The 24298-nt window shown below is 45.6% G+C and overlaps 2 protein-coding genes across 4 annotated transcripts in view; both read left to right on the top strand.

The window, feature by feature from the left end:
• LOC310818968 (solute carrier family 22 member 23-like) overlaps positions 1 to 15092 on the top strand; it is a 38252-nt gene extending 23160 nt beyond the window's left edge. Inside the window, exons 4-10 of the mRNA XM_083690096.1 lie at positions 1 to 57; positions 1705 to 1832; positions 4020 to 4122; positions 5252 to 5496; positions 6775 to 6807; positions 8293 to 8416; positions 10134 to 15092. The exon at positions 1 to 57 is cut by the window's left edge and continues 112 nt beyond it. Coding sequence (XP_083546222.1) covers positions 1 to 57; positions 1705 to 1832; positions 4020 to 4122; positions 5252 to 5496; positions 6775 to 6807; positions 8293 to 8416; positions 10134 to 11871 — 2428 coding nt within the window. The 3' untranslated portion in view covers positions 11872 to 15092. The remainder of the gene's footprint in view (positions 58 to 1704; positions 1833 to 4019; positions 4123 to 5251; positions 5497 to 6774; positions 6808 to 8292; positions 8417 to 10133) is intronic.
• Positions 15093 to 17417: 2325 nt separating this feature from the next.
• Positions 17418 to 22687, top strand: LOC310818796 (tubulin beta-2A chain-like; the record flags this gene model as incomplete). 3 transcript variants are annotated; one of them, XM_083689829.1, is made up of 5 exons in its annotated part: positions 17418 to 17530; positions 18023 to 18131; positions 20276 to 20386; positions 21238 to 21482; positions 21649 to 22687. In XM_083689829.1, 5 exons carry the CDS (start codon positions 17474 to 17476, stop codon positions 22495 to 22497), a joined length of 1371 nt encoding a protein of 456 aa, XP_083545955.1. In that variant the 3' UTR covers positions 22498 to 22687. The 3 variants fall into 3 exon arrangements, with proteins under 3 accessions (XP_083545955.1, XP_083545956.1, XP_083545957.1); XM_083689830.1 differs by lacking the exon at positions 20276 to 20386; XM_083689831.1 differs by lacking the exon at positions 18023 to 18131 and having other exon boundaries at positions 17474 to 17507.
• Between the last annotated feature and the right edge of the window lie 1611 nt (positions 22688 to 24298).

Here is a 24298-nt window from a genome sequence, read left to right as displayed (position 1 = left end):
GCAGGTCCTCCAGGTCGTCATCATCTGCCCGCTGCTCCTCATGCTCTCCTACATCTGGTGAGGAAACCAGGACCCCCCCCACCCCCCACCCCCCAATGCCACACTAGCCCATGCCCACCTGTGCCAATCTGCGGCACACCGGGCAACACCTTTGTCTTTACATTGACATTTTCAGACATTTAGCAGATGCTTTTATCCAAAGCGACTTACAACTAAGTACATTAGTCTAAAGTAAATGAAAATCGTCTGTACATCAATCATCAGAAGAACAAATCGATGTTAGGACCAGGTGCCATTGGCAGTCACAATGCTAGATTACTTTTTTAAAATGTTGTTATTTTTTTTATAATTAACAGTAGAGGAACTGTACAGAGGGGTAGTGGGGGGTGAAGAGGTCTTTAAACAGGGTCTTGATGTGTTTGTCCTTTTTTCTGTGTCGGAGGCATTAGAAGGAATGTTTTTCGACTTCTGTCGCGTGGGGGGGATCCCGTTGAGAAGCTCTGTTTAACACTCCATTGACAAGCAGACATCATACATGAATGACAACGGTCTAAAACACAATCAAGAAAAAAACCAACCACATTTTTTATAAAAGAGGTCCTAGATCACTGTTTATAAATTGCCAGAGCGCCACCGGAACAACCAACTTCATCAGAGATATTTTGTTATAGGAATTAGAGGATGCCTGGTCCCAAGGGAATTTCCCCCTCTTTTAATAGGTGGAAGTAGCTTCTACTCTACTTCACCGCATACACACATCTCAACAAAGCAAGCACACACACACACACACACACACACACACACACACACCTAAACAAATCAAGCATACACACACACACACACACACCTAAACAAATCAAGCACACACACTCTCTCTCATAGAGTACATCCGCGCACGCACATACACGCACACACACACACACACCGTAACAAAGGACTTTCATCCTCGAGTAATGAAAGTGTCGCATACTAGGGCTGTGTCTTCTGTCTCTACTATTGATTCGAACCGGCAGTTTCTCAGTCATTGAATTCTAATGAGTCGCTGAATTCTATCTGTTTACAGACAGCGCATAATCTAGGCCAATGCCTTTTAAAAAAATGATTGGCTTCTCAAAACTGAATTTACTCTACACGACTCTAGTATCATACAGTATGGAAACAGTTTTATGGCTTTATAGAAAGATGACTGATAAGCAACACTTTATTTTCTGTCAATCCTTGTGCTAACAAGTCTGTCTTGCTCAGAGGTCCTAGGCCTAATGCCAATTTTCTAGGAGGGTCTTCTTTTTTAATTTCCTGCCACAGATGTAACAGATACAGATAGTGACACCTTGGTACATGCGAATTGCCTATCATGCCAATTTCTTCAGGCTTCAGTCCTAAGCAGAAAATATGTGATCGTACACACACACACACACACACACACCCTAACAAAGAACCTTCATCCCGTTGTCATCCAAGAATGATCAAAGTCTCTCAACAGTATTGCTGGCCTTTTATCACTGAGGGAAAAGACAAAAAATGCAGAATACACACTTTTCCCCAACCAGGGATTCCCAGAGAGCCGTGAGGATGATATAGTGCGATTCCTATCAGCCTTAGCTATTAAAAAGTCTGAGAGGGGGGAAAAAGAAAGAGTAATTTCATTTTGATTCAACGTTCATCTTTTATTAAAGACTTGAGTCTCTTTTGTCACGTCGACAGGATCTTCCCCGAGTCGTTAAGGTGGCTGCTGGCCACGCAACAGTACAGTCGCTCCAAGTGGATGATGACACACATCGCCAAGAAGAACAAGGTGAACACAGAGCAGGACGGGGATGAAATCCAAACAGGTACGCAGAGGATTTCAGGTGTTGGTACAGAGGAAAGTATTTCAAGGTCCAGTATGTCGATTTGAGCTTTAAAATGTTGCTAAATGGCCATTTCTAACCCTAACCCTCACATGAGGAGAATGTTCAGTGAAAGAGTGCCGTTTTGGTCCAGACAAAGTGCTGTTTTTTTTTTAAATCTGGTGTTGAGGTCTAGCACTGGCCTTTACCTTTCTATTGTTCGTTTTGTTTGTTTACAAGGGTATTCATAATTAGAAAATGTAGCATATGTACGTTTTCTAATTATCAGTGTGGCCAGAGGGGGCAGAAATACGCAAAAGTATGTGCCTTACCTTTAAAACTTACATTATGGAACTTTTGTTACTGATTTTTTCCATCAAATGGCATGAGTGTTGACTGTATGGTTCATGATTTAATGTCAATCGATTTCTTTTACATATCATTAGACCACACAAACAATATTTCTGTCTATTTGGGGACCCACCTAGCTCAAGAGCTCCCCCTGTGGTCGAAAGTTCCATGTAGTAACTTCAACACTGTTTCCAATAAGTCTCTTTCTTTGGCTCTGTGGTGTTGATTTATTCTGTTGCTCTTTTCTGTGGCCAATGCTTCATTTGGTTATTTGGAAGCGATGTTTGTTGGATTCAGGGATGAAAGAATCCTGGGCAACGTCACAATCGCAAGATTTATTTGTCTCGGGATTCTTTTTCCAATTACTCATTAGATGGTGTCTTTTGTCTTTAGAAGCAAGCGTATTGATTTAACCATAAAACGACCCACAGTCTAAAGTAATACTGTAAAGCAAACAGCGGAGTAGACTATCTCATACTGCACCAAGAGAAAGAATTTACTTGGTGGAGATTCTAACGGGCCTTATGTAAGTTTGTTATAATATTTAAATATTTAACGTTGTCGATGAGAAAAAAAACCACTCTGGTAGGTTTCAGAGGACAGTGGTCCCAGTTGACCAGCCAGTCGGAATGAAGCAAACTGACAGGGAAACGAACCCCCCCCCCCCCCCCCCCCTTCCTCTGATTCCCATGGCAACAGGCCATCCCAGGGATGGCCGGGGTGGTAAACTTACACCGTGCCCCTCTGGGCTTTTCATTAACTTTAGTAGGACCTTTTCGAAGGGGCGGGGGGGGGGGGGGGGGGGGGCACATACAGACAGAGAGCAGATGTGACCGGGTCAATCGGTTTGACCCAAAGACCAACCGTGAGTCCAGAACAGCAATGTGCAGAGTCAACAATGTTGTCAGCAGAGGTCAGAGAGGAATAGGGTCCATTATTCATTAATGTAAGACCCATCAGGACCATGTCCATGTCTCCAGCTACCTCCTACACCCTAGACACTTCTGTCGATCTGATTGGTTAGGTAGAATATCAAGGTGCTGGGAACGTTTCACCCGGCCTATTACAGGGCAACGTGGAGAAACGGCTGTCTTGTTGAACCGATCCAGTCCGTTCAGATCTGTGTTCAGTCTGTCTAGGTTGAGGCGAGGGGATTGTTTCCGGACAGATCTTTCTGTCATAGTCAGCAGGATGCTGTTCGTGTGGAGGGGGTGTCGTAAGCTCTTCAGAAGAAATTCACCTCCGCTTCATTTTGAGTCACAGTTTCAGTTGATTTTTTATATATTTTTTTTATCTTGTCTGGGACTTATTGTTCTCATGCCAGGAGATCACTAGAATACCGGTCCACGCCGTAGAAAGATATAAACCGTGAGCAATGACTTGGAATGCTAGGAATCCCATGTGTGTTCCCATGCAGAATACATGAAGGTTTGTTTCCATGACGACAACACCCCCATCCACCCGTCAGATTTCACAACACCCGTCTCCCATGCCACTTCTTTGGGCGTTGTCCCCGCAACATTCCTCCTTCAGCCGTCTATCCACACTAATCCTCATCCCCCCCCCCCCCCCTCCGCTCATCCTCCCCCTCAGTCCCTTGCTCCCTACCCCTGTCTCAGAACATGACGATGGGTTCATATTTTCAGTGTTGTTTGCGAGTTGTCATGAGTTCTTAAGAATGTCTGGGAACTGAAACTGTCTTTATGCTGTCACTGATTGGGTTGTGTTTATTGCTTGTTGTGTAAAATCCCCAGACGTGTCTTCACTGCGACTGCTAGTACTGCTACTGCTACTCAAGATGATGACTGTTTTTAACTGATTTGGTGTGATCTTTTTCAGAGCTGCATAGGTCCCTTCAGAAGAAACACAAAAAGACCTGCATTGTGAAAATGGTCGGAACAAGGAACCTGTGGAAGAACATTGTGGTCCTCTGTGTGAACTCGTAAGTGTCAATGTCTGTCTGTCTGTCTGTCTGTGTGTGTACGTTTGGGGTGTGTGTGTGTGCGCGCGCTGTGTGTGCACGTTTGGGATGGATGTGTGTGCCTGACTGCATGCATGTGTGCATGCCAATACGTGTGTACATGTGCACATGTACATTTGCGTGTGTGTGTGTGTGTGTGTGTGTGTGAGGGAGAGGGTGACTGCTGCCTCTGGTGTTTAAACGCTGTGGCCAGTGTTCAGTGGGGATGGGGAACTATTGACCCGTCAGCTCGATGCCAAATTGATGTGTCCTTCTGTGCTTTTTCCAGCTGTCTGTCTGTCCGTCCTTCGGTCGGTCGGTCTGTCTGTCTCTCTGTCCTTTGGTCTGTCGGCAGTGTGCTCTACCTCTCCCACCTGGCAGACAGACAGGCAGGCAGGCAGACAGACAGACAGGCAGGCAGGCAGACAGACAGGCAGACAGGCAGACTCTATTTCAGTGCATGGTGTTCCTGACTCCAAACCGACCATGAATTTTGCATGAGCCCGGTTCTTATGAGACCGTCCACCAGGCAGGAGAGACTGTGTGTGATTTGTCTGCGCGTGTGTATTTGTGTTACAGAGGAGACGAGAGAACAGAGGAACTCATTTGTTTGTTTTTTCCCCCTTCTCCTCTTTCCTCCTCTGTCCTCTCGCTTCTATCCTCGTCCTTTTCTCGGCCCTCGTACCCTTTCTGTCCTTGTCTCTCTCTCTCTCTTTCCATAATATATTATATAACCCCCCCAATCTCTCCCTTCTCCCCTTCTCTCTCTCTCTCTCTCTCTCTCTCTCTCTCTCTCCCTCCTCCTCACCCCCTCTCTTTCCCTCCCCCTCTCCCTCTCTCTCTCTCTCTCTCTCTCCCTCCCTCTCTCTCTCCCTCCCTCCCTCCCTCCCCCCTCTCCCTTTCTCTCTCTCCCTCCCTCCCCCCTCTCCCTCTCTCTCTCCCTCCCTCCCCCCTCTCCCTTTCTCTCTCTCCCTCCCTCCCCCCTCTCCCTCTCTCTCTCCCTCCCCCCTCTCCCTTTCTCTCTCCCTCCCTCCCCCCTCTCTCTCTCTCTCTCTCCCTCCTCTCCTCCCCCCCCCCCCCTCCCCCATCTCTCTCTCTCTCTCTCTCCTAGGTTGACGGGTTACGGTATCCACCATTGCTTCAAGCGCAGCATGCTGGACCCCGAGGCCCACGAGACCACGGTCACCACCATGTTCCACAACTTCTACGCCGACTACTACATCATGGCGGGCATCGCCGTGGCGTCCTGCCTGGCGCTGTGCCCGGCGGTGGGCGTGATGGGCAGGCGGGGCGGCCTGCTCATGTTCATGATCATCACGGCCCTGGCGTCGCTGCTGCAGCTAGGCCTGCTCAACTGTGAGTTGACACACACACACACACACACACACACACACACACACACATATATATACCAGTACACACACTCTCTGTCTCCCACCACATGTGCATGTAGACAGTAAACACACATACATATATATATACACACACACACGCACACACACTCTCTCTCTGTCTCTCTCTCTCTGTCTCTCACACGGTATGTGGACACACACACACACACACACACACACTGTGCTCTCGATTTCACCTCTCCTTTCACCTATCCACAAATGTACCGACACTCTTCCATTGCGAGTGGACTGTAGTGTAGAACCACAGCTATCTGAGCTGAGATTAGAAAGATGTCTTCACTACCGCACTATGTGGCGCACCAGGTCCAATGTCTCCTCAGTAGAAGGGCTCACTGGGCCACATTCTGGTGAATGTCATGGTCGAGTGGTATGTAACCTTGGCTTGTTGAGCCTTATCAAGGGGAATCATGTCATGGACTGGGTGAACCGTGGCTGTTTTTTTTTTTTTTACTGTTGAAGGAAATAATGTAACTATTTCCTTTTGCACCTACCTTTACATGTCGATTTCATGCAGATTGACTTTTAACTGATTAACTGACTTTCAGTTGGAATATTTCATCTTTTTTTTTTATGTGAAATTTGAATGAAGGTCCATTGGGAGAGTTTTGAAGACTTGTGGTGCTATTACATGTCAAAACATTGTGGTTGCTAGTGTGTCACTAGGACACAGGCTGTTGTTATTGTAGATGTTAGTCACTGGTGTGTTGAAGACAAATATTTGACTTGAGTGACCTTCCACCTTGTGGTTACGCTCACTGCTAACCTGCTGTTATCGTATTGCTTTGAAGTGGTCGATGTAAGGCCAATATGTTTTGGTAGCAAGAACGTTGCGCGCTGTTCTCTGTTTGTGTTTGGGGGTGTGTTTGTTGTCTCGTTTGAGTGTGTGCGCCACATTTGGGGTAATTCCATCGAGTTGGGGTAATTCCATCGATTCAGGAAGTTTTTAATTTTCAAATAACAGTACAATGTAATTTTTTTTTAAAAAAGCAAAAAAGCTCACACAACTGAGTTGCTGAATATTGGAACATACAGTAAACCCATATATATATTTTTTTTCAATTGATTGAAAAAACATTGAAAATAAATGCCCTTTTTTCGATAACCTAATTGGAATGGAATTGACTCCCAACCCTGTTGTGCACAGTAAGAGTTTAGTTTTCGGTTATATATTTTCACTAACTTGTATGTTTCTTTTTCTTTTCTTTTCTCTCCTTCTCTCTAGTGCTGGGAAAGTACAGTGTTCAGCTGAATATAGGTACAGTATAACATCTCTCTCTCTCTCTCTCTCTCTCCTTCTTGTGGGAACACACCCCATATTTCCCAGTGAGGTTTGAAGTGACGTACATCCTGAAATAATCGATACCCCATCAACCTGAATCATAAACATGAATCAAATATGTAAACTCAATTACATCGACTTATTGGAAATGCATAAGCTCTCATGATTTAAGCTTTTTAAAAGGTCTTGGCTGGGGAATTATATATGTTATATTATATAAGCTGACTCATCCAAAGCGACTTACAGTACAGTGAGTCTATAAAAAAAATAATAAAGTTGTATATATGGTCCCAGCGGGAATCGAACCCAGACATTTAACACGTTTCACGCTATGTGCTACGAACAGAGGAACAGAGGACCAAAACACGATGCATCATGCATACTCAATGTACTGTATCTCAAGCGATGCTTTTTTGTTAACACACATTCAGATCCACACAGCATACAGTACAAATGCTATTCCCAGAGAAGGATAAAAAGTTGGCACGACAATGCCATACCCCTATATGTCCATTCAACCATCACTGAGCTTCATTTCACCTGGCTTCATCTTCATGTACTGCACCACAACTGCCTTAAGGCTCTTTTTTAATGGACACCTAGGTTATAATTTCAGTGTAATTCGACCTGTACTTCCTGATCCTTCTTAGTACCACAGAGAATGCTCCTCTCTGTCTTGAGTCCTTGTCTCATTGACCCTAGCCGGCTCTCCTCTTCCCCTTGTGTGTTCATCAATCTCCTTTATTCTCTCTCTTCTAATCCCTCACCGGGCCTGCCAAATGAACTTGCTCTGTTGTTAGACATACTGGGATTAGAGATTAGAGATTAGCCCAGCAACCGAATTGATCACAGACCAGTCTGAGATGATCCTCTTTGGCTCAATTTAAACATGTCTCATTTAGCTCTGTGTGAATTAAGGGGGTTGTTATTTTGCCCTTAAGTAGCTGCGAGGATCAGACATGCTGTAAAAACAAACAGGCAGGCAGGCAGGCAGGCAGGCAGACCCATACGCACGCACGCACACACACAAACACACAAACACAGTAAGGCAATCTAGGGTAATTGATCAAATTAAACGCTCCTGGTCAGGGTGGAGAACCTGGTGGTGTTGAGACACGGTCATGATCTGAAGCGCTCTGTTCGAACCGTAGTTTTCTCACTGCTAAATGGTCCGAAATTGTTCTAGGCTGAAGACCACTTCAGCCGGTATAATTGCATTTACGATGTCTAACGCAGCTCAAAGCGCCAGTAATCTCCAACGCCACCCCCACAATATGATCTAATCTGTCCCGCTCTTGACAATGTGAACACGTTGACACACGTACACTCTGTATCCATTAGGATCATCAGATATGGAGAGAGATTTTCCAGTAAATTGCCTCTCACCGGGGTACCTTTTGGGAGTGATTCGTGGGCGTGATGTCTGACGATGATACGGGTTTTGTTTGCTTTGGTCTGCAGAGCGCTCGGACAAACTGAAGAGGAACTTCTCCATCGCCTTCTCGATCATCGGCATGTTTTCCTCCCACGCCGTCAGCAACCTGAGCATCTTCTTCTGCGCTGAGATCACCCCCACCGTCATCAGGTGAGCTCACCCACGCACTGGGAACGGACCATTGGCGGGCACCAAGGACAGTGGTGGGCGGGGGGGGGGGGTGAGGGAGAGAGGTTTCTGGGAGATGATGAGTGGGGGGGATGTGTGTCTGTGTCTGTGTCTGTGTCTGTGTCTGTGTGTGTGAATGTGTGAGTGTGTGTGTGGGCCCAGACAGAAAGGTTGTATTTGTGTGTGTTTTTATGTAAGAGGGAGAATGGGAGAATGGGGGTTTTGGTTTAGAAAGAATTTCGAGGTGTTTTTGTAAAAAAAATTGTTACAAACGTTTGAATGAATTCTGTCGTGAAGTGGAGTGTGAGGTGTTGTCCGATGAGAAAGGCCGTGGTGCGAAAGATAGGACAAGGAAGTCTGAAGGTTGTTGTTGTTTACGGCCAAACGTGTGGCTATGTATATTTTACGATGCTTATCGTCCGCTAATGACGTCCCGCCAGTCATTGACCTCAATGGAGAGGTTTATAACTCAAGGTTGAACTGACCTGGCGCTGAGAGATATCCCTAGAGTATTACAATAACCTTATCATGAGCACTACACTCTACACACTCCGCTCCCCACCCTTCAAAATGAGTGCGCCACCCTGACCTCTCCCTACAACATACGCAGACGCACACATAACGTTGTGCGAACGTAATCTCATATCCGCATATTGTTCAAATTAGCCGCCTCCTTCGAGGACAGACACTGACACAGCATTGGATTTTCATGATCCCTGTGTGTTATGTAAGGTATGGTGCACTGCTGTAAAGAGTAGCTATAGAGCGCCGTCTGGTGGTCAAACACCCAAGCAGGCAGGAGAGAATTAGTGCTGCATACGGACAATGTTGATACATGGCATTGCAGCACTCTCTGGCAAGGATGTTACAATGTCGTTCGTGTCTTCAAGCGTGGTTCGGTGGGGATGAATGTCAGCGGCTGCATGTGGGTTATTGCATTGAATGTGAAGATACAAGAAACATACAGTTTAAGGCGAAACCTATAGAGCAGGGGAGGCTGGTGGAGGCAGAAATCGGAGGACGGGCTCATTGTAATGCATGGGACAGAAGGAGGAATAATTCCTCCAGCCTCCCCTGCCTACAGAGTCAATGAAAACAGCAGTAGTGACAGGACACACCCTTTTCCCCCCTGAAGATTTCCGTATTTTCCTTTTTTGTCCGCTGTCTTGTCTGTCTGGGGAGAAGTGATGTTTGTTTTCCTGTTGTGTACTGTATATGTGATGGGCTGTGGTAAGGATTCCTGTCCTCTGGGACCAGACTGTTGATTTAGCCAGACACAAAACAAATCCAAATTGGCTAATGAATATCCTCTTGAGGGACAATAGGCTGTCATCATAAATCTTTTTGCTGTTTTCGGATACATCAGCATTTAAAGACTGTATTAGCCTCTCCTGCTTTTCTGGTATGGGAATTGGAGACTTCCCTGATTGACCATCCTTCTCTCTCTCTCTCTCTCTCTCTCTCTCTCTTTTTCTCTCTTTTTGTCCCTTCTCCCTCTCTCGCTCGCTTGCTCTCTCTCTCTATCTACCCCCCCCTCTCCTCTCTCCTCCCTCCCCCCCCTCCGCCTACCCTGCTCTCTCCTCTCCTCTCCTCTCCCCCTCCCCCCTCCTCCTCCCCTGCTCTCTCCTCTCTCCTCTCTCCTCTCTCCTCTCCCTCCTCCTCCTCCTCCTCCTCCTCCTCCTCCTCCCATCACCACCAGGGGCGGGGGTCTGGGCCTGGTGCTGGCCAGCGCGGGCTTCGGCATGCTCACGGCGCCCATCATGGAGCTGCACAACCAGAAGGGCTACTTCCTCCACCACGTCATCTTCGCCTGCTGCACCCTCATCTGCATCATCTGCATCCTCCTGCTGCCCGAGACGCGCTTCCAGCCGCTCCCCGAGACCCTGGCGGACGGCGAGTGCTACACCCGGCAGCCCCTGCTGCCCCCGAAGAGGCCTGGCGAACAGCGCCTCCTGCTGGCCCAGTCAGAGAGCAGCAGGGATTACACCCGGGTGCAGGACACGCCACTGCACGAGGCGGCCGCCACGGCGGCGTCCACCATGGGCTCCACGGCGTCGTCGGCCGTGGACCTCACGGCCCCCTCGGTCATTGACGTGTCCGGGCTCCCCGGGACGGAGATGGCGGTCATCCTGCCCGGGGGGAAAGAGGGGAAAGACCTCAACGGGCGCTCGCTCACGCCCCCTTCCATCGTCCCCATGGCGGACTTTGATAGAGAGTGTGTCCTGCTGGCGGGTAAAGATCATTTGTTGTCGTCCACTCCTCTGCGTAAGGCGAGCCCCTCCGCCACCAAACCCCTCCTGGGCTCTGCCGATGACCCGGCGACCCCGCTCATGGACCCCTCCACCGCCCTTGTCGATGACTCGGTTCCCTCCCCTGCCACGGTCCCCACCCATCCCCCTGTCATCATCGTACCCCCCCCGACCTCCATCTTGGACTCTTCCACTCCCCCCGTCATAGAACCCATCCCTACTTCTGTGTTGGTGTCCACCGCTCCTGTCATTGAACCTCCCCCCCCGCACTCCATATTGGATTCTTCCACTCCCCCTATCGTTGAAGCCCCCCCCATGTCTGCATTGGAGTCTTCCACTCCCCCCATCACTGAAACCCCCCCCATGTCCGCATTGGAGTCTTCCACTCCCCCCATCACTGAAACCCCCCCCATGTCCGCATTGGAGTCTTCCACTCCCCCCATCACTGAAACCCCCCCCATGTCCACATTGGACTCTTCCATTGCCCCTCTACCTGAACCTATCCCTACCTCCCCTCTTCCTCCTCTTCCAACACCCTCCCCTACTCCCCTCATCAGCGACATTGTTCCCCCTCCAACAACGGACTGTACCATTCTCATTGACTCCACTCCCCCCATCTCAACAGACTCCGTCATTCCCATTCTAATAGACTCTGCGTCCCCATCAGTAGATGACTCTAATCCCCATGAATCTCCCCTTGACACACCCTCTGCTCCTCCCCCCACAACGGACTGTACCATTCCCTCTGTCACAGACACTGTGATCCCTCCCCCAGAGTCAGACTCTCCCCCTCCCTGCGTGAATGAGGTTGCCCCCCCTTCCCCTGTCCTAGCGTCTCCTCATCCCCCGACCCCCCCGCCGTCACTCATCCACTCAGGTCATCCCCCAGCAGTGGACTCTTCCACTCCCCCTGTCCTCACCGTCATAGACGCTGTTCCCACGCCCGCTTTGGACTCTACCACTCTCCCCATCACAGACATTGTTCAACCCTCCCCATTGGACTGTACCACTCCTCTCGCCATAGACTCGATACTCCCATCCATAACGGACTCTGGCGCTGAGGCGGCCCCCGCCACCGCCTCCGCGATGGACTACACCGTCTCCTCCCCCATAGACTCCGGTGTCCTCCCCGTCACGGACTGCGTCGTCACGGAAACCAGCGCCGTCAACGGGGTGACGTCGTCATGATGCCGGCTACAGGAAGTAGCTTGTGTCACATGACTAAAGGGGACGCTAACTCACCTATTCAGGGCCTCCAGAAACTGAAGCTGTTCTTGAGGGAGACTGCCACCATTGGTTCCCAAGGAGGGAACAGCAGAAGGCTAGAGAGGTGTGTTTTCTCCGTGACATCCCGTAGTGGAAGTGGCTAGAGAGAAAGGAAGGATTCATGCCGAAGCCAACATGATAGAGCCACTCGTTTGACTGAGACAGTTAAACAGTTAAAACTCCCTTCTCATCTCCGATGAACTGTCACTGGACATCACCAGCGTGGGACTTGTTCTGTGGAGACTGTGTGTATGTGTGTGTATGTGTATGTGTGTGTGTATGTGTGTAGTGTGTATGTATGTGTGTATGTGTGTGTGTGTGTGTGTCTGTGTGTGTGATTTTAGCTCCCTTACAGCCACCCCCCCCCCCCCCCCCCCCCCATGACCACTGATAGTGTTGCCAGTGGCAGACACAGATGCCATACAACTAGAAAAAAAGAAACATTTATGCATTTGCCTCAACTTAGATGTACGCTCATTGTGTTGATGATAACGTAAACAAATTGCCTTACCATGTAGAAAACGATACTTCAATTGCGTATTTTTGAATGTCAACAGTGCCAGATTTTCTCCTAAGATTGTCTCCTAAGTTATCTTGACGTGAATGAAATGAGATGAACCACGGATACCAAAAGTTATATTTGCTGCCCAAAGTAATTGTTAAATTAAGTGCAGGAAAGATTTTCCCGTATGGATGTGATTTCGATATTTTCAACAATGACCACAAGAGAACATTCTAGAAAAGAAAAAAATCAGTCCACAAGCATGTGTGTATGAAAAAGGAAAAGAGGCAAGTTCCAAAGTTAAGAAGACCAGACCATGTTTATGTTTGGTCCGGAGAGACAACCAGTGACAACATATTCTGTGTGAAAGATTTGTGGCATCATAAAGCCGAGATTATCTGATGAAATGTGGTCCAGGGCACATGTAAACAACGACGAAGAGAGTAAGATAATTTCCCTATTTAATGTGTCTGAGAAGCAACATATTTTTATTTTTCCACTCTTTTTGAAATTCAATGAAATGTACTGTATGCAATTGGATCTTGTAAACGTGATATTGTAGGTAAATTGCGTACTTTCTGTTGTTGTGCTTCAGATGTTGAGCTTGAAAAAAAGAAGAAAAAAAAGATTTTGAATATAATCACGTGACGTGCCCTTATTGTAAACTGCAATAAGGCACTGTTACCATAATTGTGTGAATGTAAGTGGCACCTTATCCTTCGAAATGGGGACAAAGCATGGAAACAAAAATGTGAACTTTTTTCCAAGAAACTAAATTACGTTAAAATAGCTAGTACCTAAAAGACACAGAAGCTATCTCTGAAAAGACACACGAATGGTAAAGTTTTCATTACAATTATATCCGTCATCGCCACCCTCCTGTATGTATTTTTTATAAATGTAATTGGCATATTTTGTAAAGTAAACCTATTTTCGTATATTCCAAGAATATATGCAAAATTTGTTTGACGCTACAAAAGCTGCAATAATTGATATATTTGTGATAATGACTGAAATTATGCTACATTTGGAAATGTAGGCTTACCCCTTGCTTTTTTTTTTTTACTTCAAAATATTAACATCCATTAACATGAAACCTGAAGTACATATTTCATTATAATCAATACAGTCATGAAAGAGAAATGTTGACTCTTGATTGGAAAAAAATAAAATAAACAACATCTCGGATTATTTTTATTGAAACAGAAATACATGAAGAGCTTACTTTTCAAAAATCCATGTCTGGTGTCAGAAAACATTATGCTCTCCCAAGATCTGTGATATGCTACTGACAATAGTAGGTCTACGTAATGGACAGAATCAACAGTCAACTGCTAAGCAGTCCACTGCTTAGACTACACCTAAAGAATATTTGGGTGCACTTGAATATATGATACAGAAATGTCCAGGTGTCTACTTTTTAAATTACATTGTAAAATGGTATTTACAGAAAACTAACTATGAATTAGGCTACGTTTGTTTCTTTGGTAGTCATAAAACCAAACACCATTGCACCAGGTAGTTACAAATGATGTTAGATAGGTAACAGATAGTATCCATGGTTACCACATCATTTCCTGGTAAACACCATCGGAAACACAGAAAATGAAAATGATTTACTGATCATGCTGAGGAAAATGTGTCGTTAAACTGCTGTTTACAGGAATGTTGATAAAACACCATCGTTGTACTGTAGATCTTATTCACATGGAATTGAATGATGTCTTGTCATTTCAAATGTGATGGAGTCATAGTCTTTTATTGTGCGTTTCTATGTATTTAACCAGGGAATTACAGTGGCCTTGTAGGTATCATGTATCACAATATTACTATACTGTACGGTATACTCATACAGTAGGGTAGATATCACAGCTTCAAGTCTAGATACAGTATGCACTGTTTATATGGTTGTACACATAATCATGTAGATACTTACAGTATCTGGTAATGCTCCACTTAATAATTTCCTGGTTAAGTAATTCAGTAAAAACGCATTGCCAAAGATGATGCTATCCCATATCAGCTTTGGGGTATTTTCTTGATACTTGTATTCCTGTCGCTACATCCTATCCACAAGAATCAAGCAAAATATGTGACTAGAGTTAAACTTCAGGACATTTTGGCCGATGTTGGCCCGATATAGACATACTTGTACAGTTTGAACCTTTCGTGTATAACACATGCCATGCCTGAAAGCACAATGTCTCCTGCAATCATATGAACTGAGATTAGCTAGTCAGACTAGCTGGGACGTGTGGAATGTGGTGTTTCTAATCAGACCTGGGTCAAATAGTATCGGAAATCCTTTCAAATGCTTTGTGTTTGCTCGAGCCTGCCTGAAGTTTACACTTTTGGGACTATTATCAATTGCACCAGGCAATCACAATCGAGCACAGGTCATTTCAAATACTATTTGAATCCAGGATACTATTTGAATACATAGACTGAGGCATTCATGCAATTATACATTAATCCCCATGGCTCTGAGTTTCTGTTGGTGAAAGAGTTGAATGAATGTAACCACCGATTGTACCAGTTACATTTTTTCATTTTTTTGGTATGGTTTTAACATGAATAATGCACTTGTACATAAGCCATATGTCTTGTTGTAATAAACTTCACTATTTATTGATCAATGACACGTTCCTGGATCTTTGCTGAGTCATTTGTGAATCCCAGGTCACTCTCGAGGGTCGAAGGTACTGTATCTTTACCCAGTTATACCACTTTAGGACCATTGTTTTTTCCTCCACAAATCACACTGACATAAATTGTGTCACCATGCCCAAACAATATCTGATGGATGCTTTTTAATTACTCAATTAGTCATTTTATGGAGACTGCTGATGCTTACTAATGTAATGGCCAGTAGAGCCACAGAAAGTCATGCCTTATACAGTGCATTCGGAAAGTATTCAGACCCCTTCACTTTTTCCACATTTTGTTATGTTACAGCCTTATTCTAAAATGGATTAATTATTTTTTTCCCTCATCAATCTACACACTGTGACCACAAGAGAACATTCTAGAAAATAAAAAAATCTGTCCACAAGCATGTGTAATTGATATATTTGTGATAATGACTGAAATTATGCTGAAAAAAAAACATCTCAGATTATTTTTATTGAAACAGAACAGATACATGAAGAGTTTACTTTTCAAAAATCCATGGCTGGTGTCAGAAAACATTATGCTCTCCCAAGTGATGTGCTACTGACAATAGTGGATCATTTACAATACCCCATAAAGACAAAGCAGAAACATTTTAGAAATGTTTGCTAATTTCTTAAAAATAAAAACTGAAATATAACATTTACATAAGTATTCAGACCCTTTACTCAGTACTTTGTTGAAGCACCTTTGGCAGCGATTACAGCCTCAAGTCTTCTTGGGTATGAAGCTACAAGCTTGACACACCTGTATTTGGGGAGTTTCTCCCATTCTTCTCTGCAGTGCTCTGGAGCAGGTTTTCATGAAGGATCTCTCTGTACTTTGCTCTGTTCATCTTTCCCTCGATCCTGACTGACAGTCCCTGCCGCTGAAAAACATCCCCACAGCATGATGCTGCCACCACCATGCTTCACCGTAAGGATGGTATTGGCCAGGTGATGAGTGGTGCCTTGTTTTCTCCAGACATGACGCTTGGCTTTCAGGTCAAAGAGTTCAATTTTGGTTTCATCAGACCAGAGAATCTTGTTTCTCATGGTCTGAGAGTCCTTTAGGTGCCTTTTGGCAAACTCCAAGCAGGCTGTCATGTGCTTTGTTTACTGAGGAGTGGCTTCCGTCTGGCCACTCTACCATAAAGGCCTGATTGGTGGAGTGCTGCAAAGATGGTTGTCCTTCTGGAAGGTTCTCCCATCTCCACAAAGGAACTCTTGAGCTCTATCAGTGACCATTGGGTTCTGGGTCACCTCTCTGACGATGGTCCTTCTCCCCCTATTGCTCAGTTTGGCAGCCACCTCTAGGAACAGTCTTGGTGGTTCCAAACTTCTTCGATTTAACAATGATGGAGGCTACTGTGTTCTTGGGGACCTTCAATACTGTAGACATTTTTTTGTACCCTTCCCCAGATCAGTGCCTCGACACAATCCTGCCTCAGAGGTCTACGGACAATTCCTTCGACCTCATGGCCTGGTTTTTGCTCTGACATGCACTGTCAGCTGTGAGACCTTATATAGACAGATGTGTGCCGTTCCAAATCATGTCCAATCAATTGAATTTACCACAAGTGGACTCCAATCAAGTCATAGAAATATCTCAAGGAGGATCAATGGAAACAGGATGCACCTGAGCTCAATTTCGAGTGTCATAGCAAAGGGTCTGAATACTTATGTAAATGTGATATTTCTGGTTTTTATTTTTAATAAATTAGCAAACATTTCTAAAAACCTGTTTTTGCAGGTCAGCTCTCCTCTCCATTCATATAGGATATCATAATACTTCATTAATTACAGTGATTGATAAAGAACAGATAGAACACCCTCTGCCTAAGGGATATCAATATTTGCTGAGCTCCAAACTCACCTCTTTTAGACAGAGTGTAAAATTAAGTTAATGCAGGACTGCAAAGCTGCTGGGAGGTGGGCAGGGCATGGCTGAAAGTGAACAGAGATATATATCTTAACAAGAGCCTTACAGTCATCCAGCTATCCGTTTAACTTTGAAATAACAACATTATGCGAGTCATGTATTCAAAGTGAATTGGCGACACAACGACAAGCCGCATTTGGTCCACGACATGGTGATGTCACGTTGAGAGCGATGCAGCATCCTCTGATGGTCCAGGTCCACTGCATCAAACCGGTGCGCGCTGATAGGCTGAGCCGCGTTATTGGGAGAAAGCGGAGGTGTGACGTCACCCAATCAGCATCAATGTGATGACTCCCGGAGACTCACCGCTGGCCCCAGGAATGAAGAAAAACTGCTGAGAGCGAGAAATACAGCTGTAGCATATAGAGGTTGAAGACAGGACAGCCGCTGTAGTTGAGACAAAAGACTGTTTGCTCCCACCTAGAAAGCATCATGAGGGAAATTGTTCACATCCAAGCCGGACAATGTGGAAATCAGATCGGAGCAAAGGTATATCCTCTATGTTTATTATTGTTGTGACGCAGTTATTATTTGGCTATGGATGACAAACTTTGAGATTGTATGGCTGGATGACAGAATGCAGAAAATGTGCCATGTGCCATTTATTTTGGCAGTCTCATGCATCTAACTTTATCCGCAACAGCAGCCCTGGAATTTCCTACTGATCAAACGCACCAATCCTGTGTTTTGAATAATATGGATATGAGTTTTTCTTTATTTACATACAACTATTGTTTTTCCTTTGATATGGGTGCGGTCCACTTGGGTTTGGCTCGCAGGCAAAGGGCTGCAGTGGTGTCGCACGTCAGCTGCGTGTCATTTTGTCACCAAAGTGATGTGCAATAGCGATGAGAAGACAGGCTATTGTAGACAAGCACCGTCCGTTGATGTTTCTTGTACCTGGTGATCAGTCAGTCATATTGCGCACTTAGTTCCATCAGTTCCCTCAAGTTTGATGTAATCTTTGTCTTCGTCTCTCAGTTCTGGGAGGTGATAAGTGACGAACATGGCATCGATCCCACCGGCAGTTACCAAGGTGACAGTGACCTGCAGCTGGAGAGGATAAACGTCTACTACAATGAAGCTTCGGGTAAATATCAATCTGATTATGAAATATAAGTCTTGTTATAGGCCATGAGTTCATCGTTGTACCTGAACAATAATAAATAAGCAATGCAGTAGGCTTATACACTCCTGAGTCTTATTCTCCTGTGATATGAAAGCTGGAGACCTCATTAGAATGTCATAGTCATGCTGTCGAATCTAAATTAAGAATGTGACCATGTCTGCCTGGGAGAAGTGGGCCTTAACCACCAGTGTTAGGGAAATGAGGACAGCAGGGACCTGCCAAATAGACCTCTCTCTCTCTCTCTCTCTCTCTCTCTCTCTCTCTCTCTCTCTCTTTCAGTTTGTCTGCCCCCCCCTCTCCATCCCTCCCTCCCTCTCACCTTTTTTATTTCTCTCACTCTCTCTCTCTCTCCATCCCTCCCTCCCTGTCTCCCTCTCCCCTTTTTGTTTTGCTCTCTCTCTCTCTCTCCATCCCACTCCCTCCCTCCCTCCCTGCCTGCCTCCCTCCCTCCCTCCCTCCCTCCCTCCCTACCTCTCTCTCGTTCTGTCTCTCTTCATCTCTGTACCAGTGTCCCCATGGGGTGGATAGGTATAGCCGCAGTCTCTCTCTCTCTCTATATAACTGACCCAGCCCTATAGCCTGCTGTTCTGTTCACTGCGTCGGCCTGATTTCTATTGGCCAGGCTTCCCTGAAGGTCACTGTGATGCATTCATCCAGTGCTATGTGTCCTGCTCTATATCGAGCAGTCGGTCTCATGTCCCTATACTGCTGCACTGCAAAACCACAGGCCTACATAGGAAGCCCATATGCTACCATGTCCTTGTCAGGGCTATGGCTAGCCCTGTATCCTATTTCCAATCCGTGCAATGGTTAGGGATATCGATCCCCTGTTGATTTACTGTTGTGAGGTGTTTATTGAGCTGGCATGAATGGCGAGTGTGCCTCTTCATTTTGTCTATTTACGATAACACTTTACTTGGATGTTAGATTTTATCATTCCATATTATATGATATATTATGAAAACATTATAAGGCATCATACTGTGCATTCCTGTAATAAGTTGTAATGCCTTATATGTGTGTGCCTCATAGAAAGTGTTACCAATGTGTCCTAAGATAACATGGACTGATTGATAGATTTGTATGCTGTTGCATATTATATAGGAGGAGTGGTCAGCAAAAGAGAGGCATGTCCACCTGGAGATCACATCTTGCTCTGAATGAATCAGCAGAGCTTAGCTTTTTATTTTTTTATCCCCCCCCCCCTACCCACCCCCACCCCCTCCTTTCGCTTGGAGCAAGCAGTTTCTCTGTGCTGCAAGCTGCTGCAGTCTGCAAGAAAGCAGGTGGGGGAGAGAGAGAGAGAGAGAGAGAGAGAGAGAGAGAGAGAGAGAGAGAGAGAGAGAGAGAGAGAGAGAGAGAGAGAGAGAGAGAGAGAGAGAGAGAGAGAGAGAGAGAGAGAGAGAGAAAAAAGCATAAGCAGTCTTTACTGTGTTGAATAATCAAGCTCTTTATCTGTGTTGTGCTGAAGGATATTTCTAGAGCATAGTTAGGGGATACCCAAGCTTTCCTTTGAAGAACAAAAACAGTTTACAGACACAGGATCTTCCTCACAAACATATGCCAATGGGCAAAAATATTTCTGCCACTTTCTTTCATATTTCCGCCATTGGCACACTGGATTAATCTCCATGGTGCTTTGTTTCGGGGAAAATGAACCCAAGAGCATTTAGAGAAAATTTGATTAGATTAGATTCGATTAGATTCAACTTTATTGTCATTGTGCAGAGTACAAGTACAGAGACAACGAAATGCAGTTAGCGTCTAACCAGAAGTGCAAAATAGCAGAAAGTGCAATGAACAGTATTTACAGGTAGTGCAATATATGATCAGTAGTAGTGCAGTATGATATAGTATAATATAAGCAGTATAATATAGCAGTGCAGTATAGCAGTATGTGAGTAGCAGTAGCATTATAGCAGAATAAATAGTTACAGTATGAGCAGTGTAGCAGCATATATTGTCTCGTATTTTCTCTAAATGCTCTTGGGTTCATATTTCCAGAACCACAGTATTGTGTAGATTCATCCTGTGTGCCATCTGATATGTCATAATATTCTTACCACCCCCCTTCTTATCCCCCCCCCCCCCCCCCCCCCCCACAGGTAACAAGTTCGTCCCGCGTGCCATCCTGGTGGACCTGGAGCCAGGCACCATGGACTCGGTCCGATCCGGACCCTTCGGTCAACTCTTCAGACCTGACAACTTTGTCTTTGGTGAGTAACCCATCATCACACTGTCAGCACTCCACCCTCAGAGCCCATCTTAGTTTCACATGACATACGGTAGATGTACTGTACTGTTAGATGCAACATTTCTGCAACGTCTCAGCGACGTGTCAGTGACGTGATGCGTTGCTGGTGTGCAGTTGTGTCAGGTGCAGACAGCTAGCGTAGTGACTCAGCAAAAAAAAAGCAGTCCAGAGGAGATACTGCTGCAGTGCTGCTTATCAGGATGGGGGATATACAGTAGGGCCCAATAAAAAACCTTTCCTGGACACCTCGCCCATAGAGCAAACAGTATACTGTTGCAGACTCTCATTAGGACCGACTCACTCACTTCCTTATGCTTTTAAAGTTGTGTCACTTGTCTTGCGTATGAAGACAGAGGACAAATGGAATTGATTAAATTAATTAACTACAATAGATTATAGCCTACAGATATACGGACGTAAGGACAGATTCTTCGATCAGGCCTATGCTGTTTTGTCCACAGTCATTGGACCAAACTAATTTTGGCCTCTGTTATCTAACAAGTAATCAAATACATTACATACAGTATGCTAGCAGAAAGATGCTAACCCAGGTGTACGGTAAACTAGCAGAAAGTTGCTAACCCAGGTGTAAAGTATGCTAGCAGACAGATGCTAACCCAGGTGTACAGTATGCTAGCAGAAAGATGCTAACCCAGGCGTACAGTATGCTAGCAGAAAAATGCTAACCCAGGTGTACAGTATGCTAGCAGAAAGATGCTAACCCAGGCATACAGTATGCTAGCAGACAGATGTTAACCCATGTGCACAGTATGCTAGCAGAAAGATGCTAACCCAGGTGCATGCGTCTTTCAGGTCAGAGTGGCGCTGGCAACAACTGGGCTAAAGGCCACTACACAGAGGGAGCAGAGCTGGTGGACTCAGTCCTGGATGTGGTGAGGAAGGAGTCGGAGAACTGTGACTGCCTCCAGGGCTTCCAGCTCACCCACTCCCTGGGTGGTGGCACAGGCTCTGGCATGGGCACCCTGCTCATCAGCAAGATCCGTGAGGAGTACCCCGACCGCATCATGAACACGTTTAGTGTCATGCCCTCACCCAAGGTAGGTACTAGCCTATAGCTTGTGGCTGTAATTCAACTTGTTAGATGGATGGATGGAGGGATGGGTGACTTCAGACAATAAACAAACCTCTCTTCTCTTTCTTTCTTTCTTTCTTTCTTTCTTTCTTTCTTTCCTTCTTTCTTTGTTTCTCTCTCTTTCTCCCCAGGTCTCAGACACAGTGGTGGAGCCTTACAATGCCACCCTCTCCGTTCACCAGCTTGTGGAGAACACAGACGAGACCTTCAGCATCGACAACGAAGCTCTCTATGACATCTGCTTCCGCACACTCAAGCTGACCACACCCACCTATGGCGACCTCAACCACCTGGTCTCTGCCACAATGAGCGGCGTGACCACCTGCCTCCGCTTCCCCGGCCAGCTCAACGCTGACCTCCGTAAACTAGCCGTCAACATGGTTCCCTTCCCCCGCCTGCACTTCTTCATGCCGGGCTTCGCCCCCCTCACCAGCAGGGGGAGCCAGCAGTACCGTGCCCTCTCTGTGCCCGAGCTCACCCAGCAGATGTTCGACGCAAAGAACATGATGGCGGCCTGCGACCCCCGCCACGGGCGCTACCTGACCGTGGCGGCCATCTTCCGCGGGCGCATGTCCATGAAGGAGGTGGATGAGCAGATGCTGAGCGTGCAGAACAAGAACAGCAGCTACTTCGTGGAGTGGATCCCCAACAACGTCAAGACGGCCGTCTGCGACATCCCGCCCCGCGGCCTCAAGATGTCCGCCACCTTCATCGGCAACAGCACGGCCATCCAGGAGCTGTTCCGCAGGATCTCCGAGCAGTTCACCGCCATGTTCCGCCGCAAGGCCTTCCTCCACTGGTACACAGGCGAGGGCATGGATGAGATGGAGTTCACTGAGGCCGAGAGCAACATGAACGACCTGGTTTCCGAGTACCAGCAGTACCAGGACGCCACCGCGGACGAGATGGGCGAATATGAGGAAGACGAGCTGGAGGACGAGGAAGAAGCCCACCATGACGCCCGTGATGTGCGTCACTGAAGGTGCTGTGTAATACAGCACAGCAGTCTGTATATTATATATCAACCAGTCACTTTACAGTAAATGATCCATATTAGAGACGTGAAAGTTAGGGGCGCAGCGTGAACTATAATGTACTCACATCAAGTTATATTGTAGCTGTTTAGCCTGAAGTCTACTGCGTTTCATTGTGGCTCAAATGTGTCTTGAAGACCCTAAGTAATATTAGAACATAACAGTTATGTGAGTATTATAAAGTCATTGGTTTTCCAACTCATGCTCTGTCAACGTCAATAAAGGGAAAACAATACACTACTGTCAAAAATTGAGTTTTGTAACATTTACGGCAAAATATATTAATTGTAATGAGTCTCAAATTAAAATGATCCTATCCTGTCAATATAAGTCTCTGTAGATGTTTGTTCGTAGAGAGTGCACATATCATCCAGTTTTCAAATTGAAAATACTGTATTGAAGAAATTTAATTTCCTGTTATAAGCCATACATTTTAATATTTTACCTATCCTTTGAGAAAGCCTAAAGCTCCTCAGCTTTTTGCTGTCTCATCCTGACTGTTTGTTTGTTTTCATTGGCTGGCTGGGACAGGAAACCCTGACACAGATTAAAAGCTTTAGATAATATAGAACATCTGTTTATCACTCACAATGTTTTGATCTCTGAGCTAGTTAATCTAATTCAGGGTCAGCCAGACTTTGCAGCCGCAATATTCTAGTCTGCATTCAACATGTGGAGATTTAGGGCATTCTCCTTCATTTGAACAATAATCTAGCAAATAATAATGAGAACCCTTAAGAAGTAGCCTTGTCTATGAATTACCTTCTCAATAAGACTTGTAACTGTCTGTGTGGTAATGTTAACATGTTTAGAGTTAGTTAACAGTTTTTATTGTAGCGAAAATCTTCAAAGGAAGGTAAGCAAGAACAAGACTCTTGATATCTGCAATGATCTTCACATGAATACAATGTCACATATTCTTCCTGCTCTTTTTTTGAATGGCGCATTTTTTTTAATCAAACACTAATTGCTACTCTGGCAAGGTTCAGTGCCAATGGCTGTCACTTAGTTTGAGATTTATGAGACACAGATAATGGAGACATTATTATTGCCCAGGATCTCATGAAGTATAACTCAAACAGTTCTATTTGATAGCAGAAGACAAGAAATGCTGACTCCTGTAGGTGGAATGTTGTTTGCGTTCAAGCTGCCAGGGTCTGAAAACAAGGAAGTCATGTTAGAGGCGTCAGCTAACTCCCAGACATGTACTAGGGCTTGGTACATTCAGGAACAACTTGGAGGACAATGCACTGGTAGAATAAATCACTGCTAGAAGGAATGTGTGTTCTTACAAAGGAAAACCCATAAGAGACACATAGCAGAAACCAACAGAAGACCCCAAAATACTTAACTCATATTCTTACACACACTAGATTAGTACCAGATGTTTCTGAATAACATGTTGTTGTTTAGAGATGCTACCCAGAGTTACCACTTGAACCAAGGTTTGCTGCATGCAAGAAAGTGTGTGAATGTGTTAGCCCACAGTGACAAGACGGTGTTAGCCCACTGAGCTACAGCCTAGGTAGGCATTAGCTAAGGGACCTACAGCCTAGGTAGGCATTAGCTAAGGGACCTACAGCCTAGGTAGGCATTAGCTGAGGGAGCTACAGCCTAGGTAGGCATTAGCTGAGGGACCTACAGCCTAGGTAGGCATTAGCTAAGGGAACTACTGCAAGTCTTCAGATCTCAGGCAAGGTTAGTCGTCATGCGAACGAGGTCGTCATCCCATCTCTGTTACACCACA

Source organism: Argentina silus (genome assembly GCF_951799395.1).
Source record: "Argentina silus genome assembly, chromosome: 18".
In the NCBI taxonomy this organism is placed as follows: Eukaryota; Metazoa; Chordata; class Actinopteri; order Argentiniformes; family Argentinidae; genus Argentina; species Argentina silus.
The sequence above is the reverse complement of the archived record's forward strand: the minus strand, read 5'-3'. Positions and strand labels throughout refer to the sequence as shown.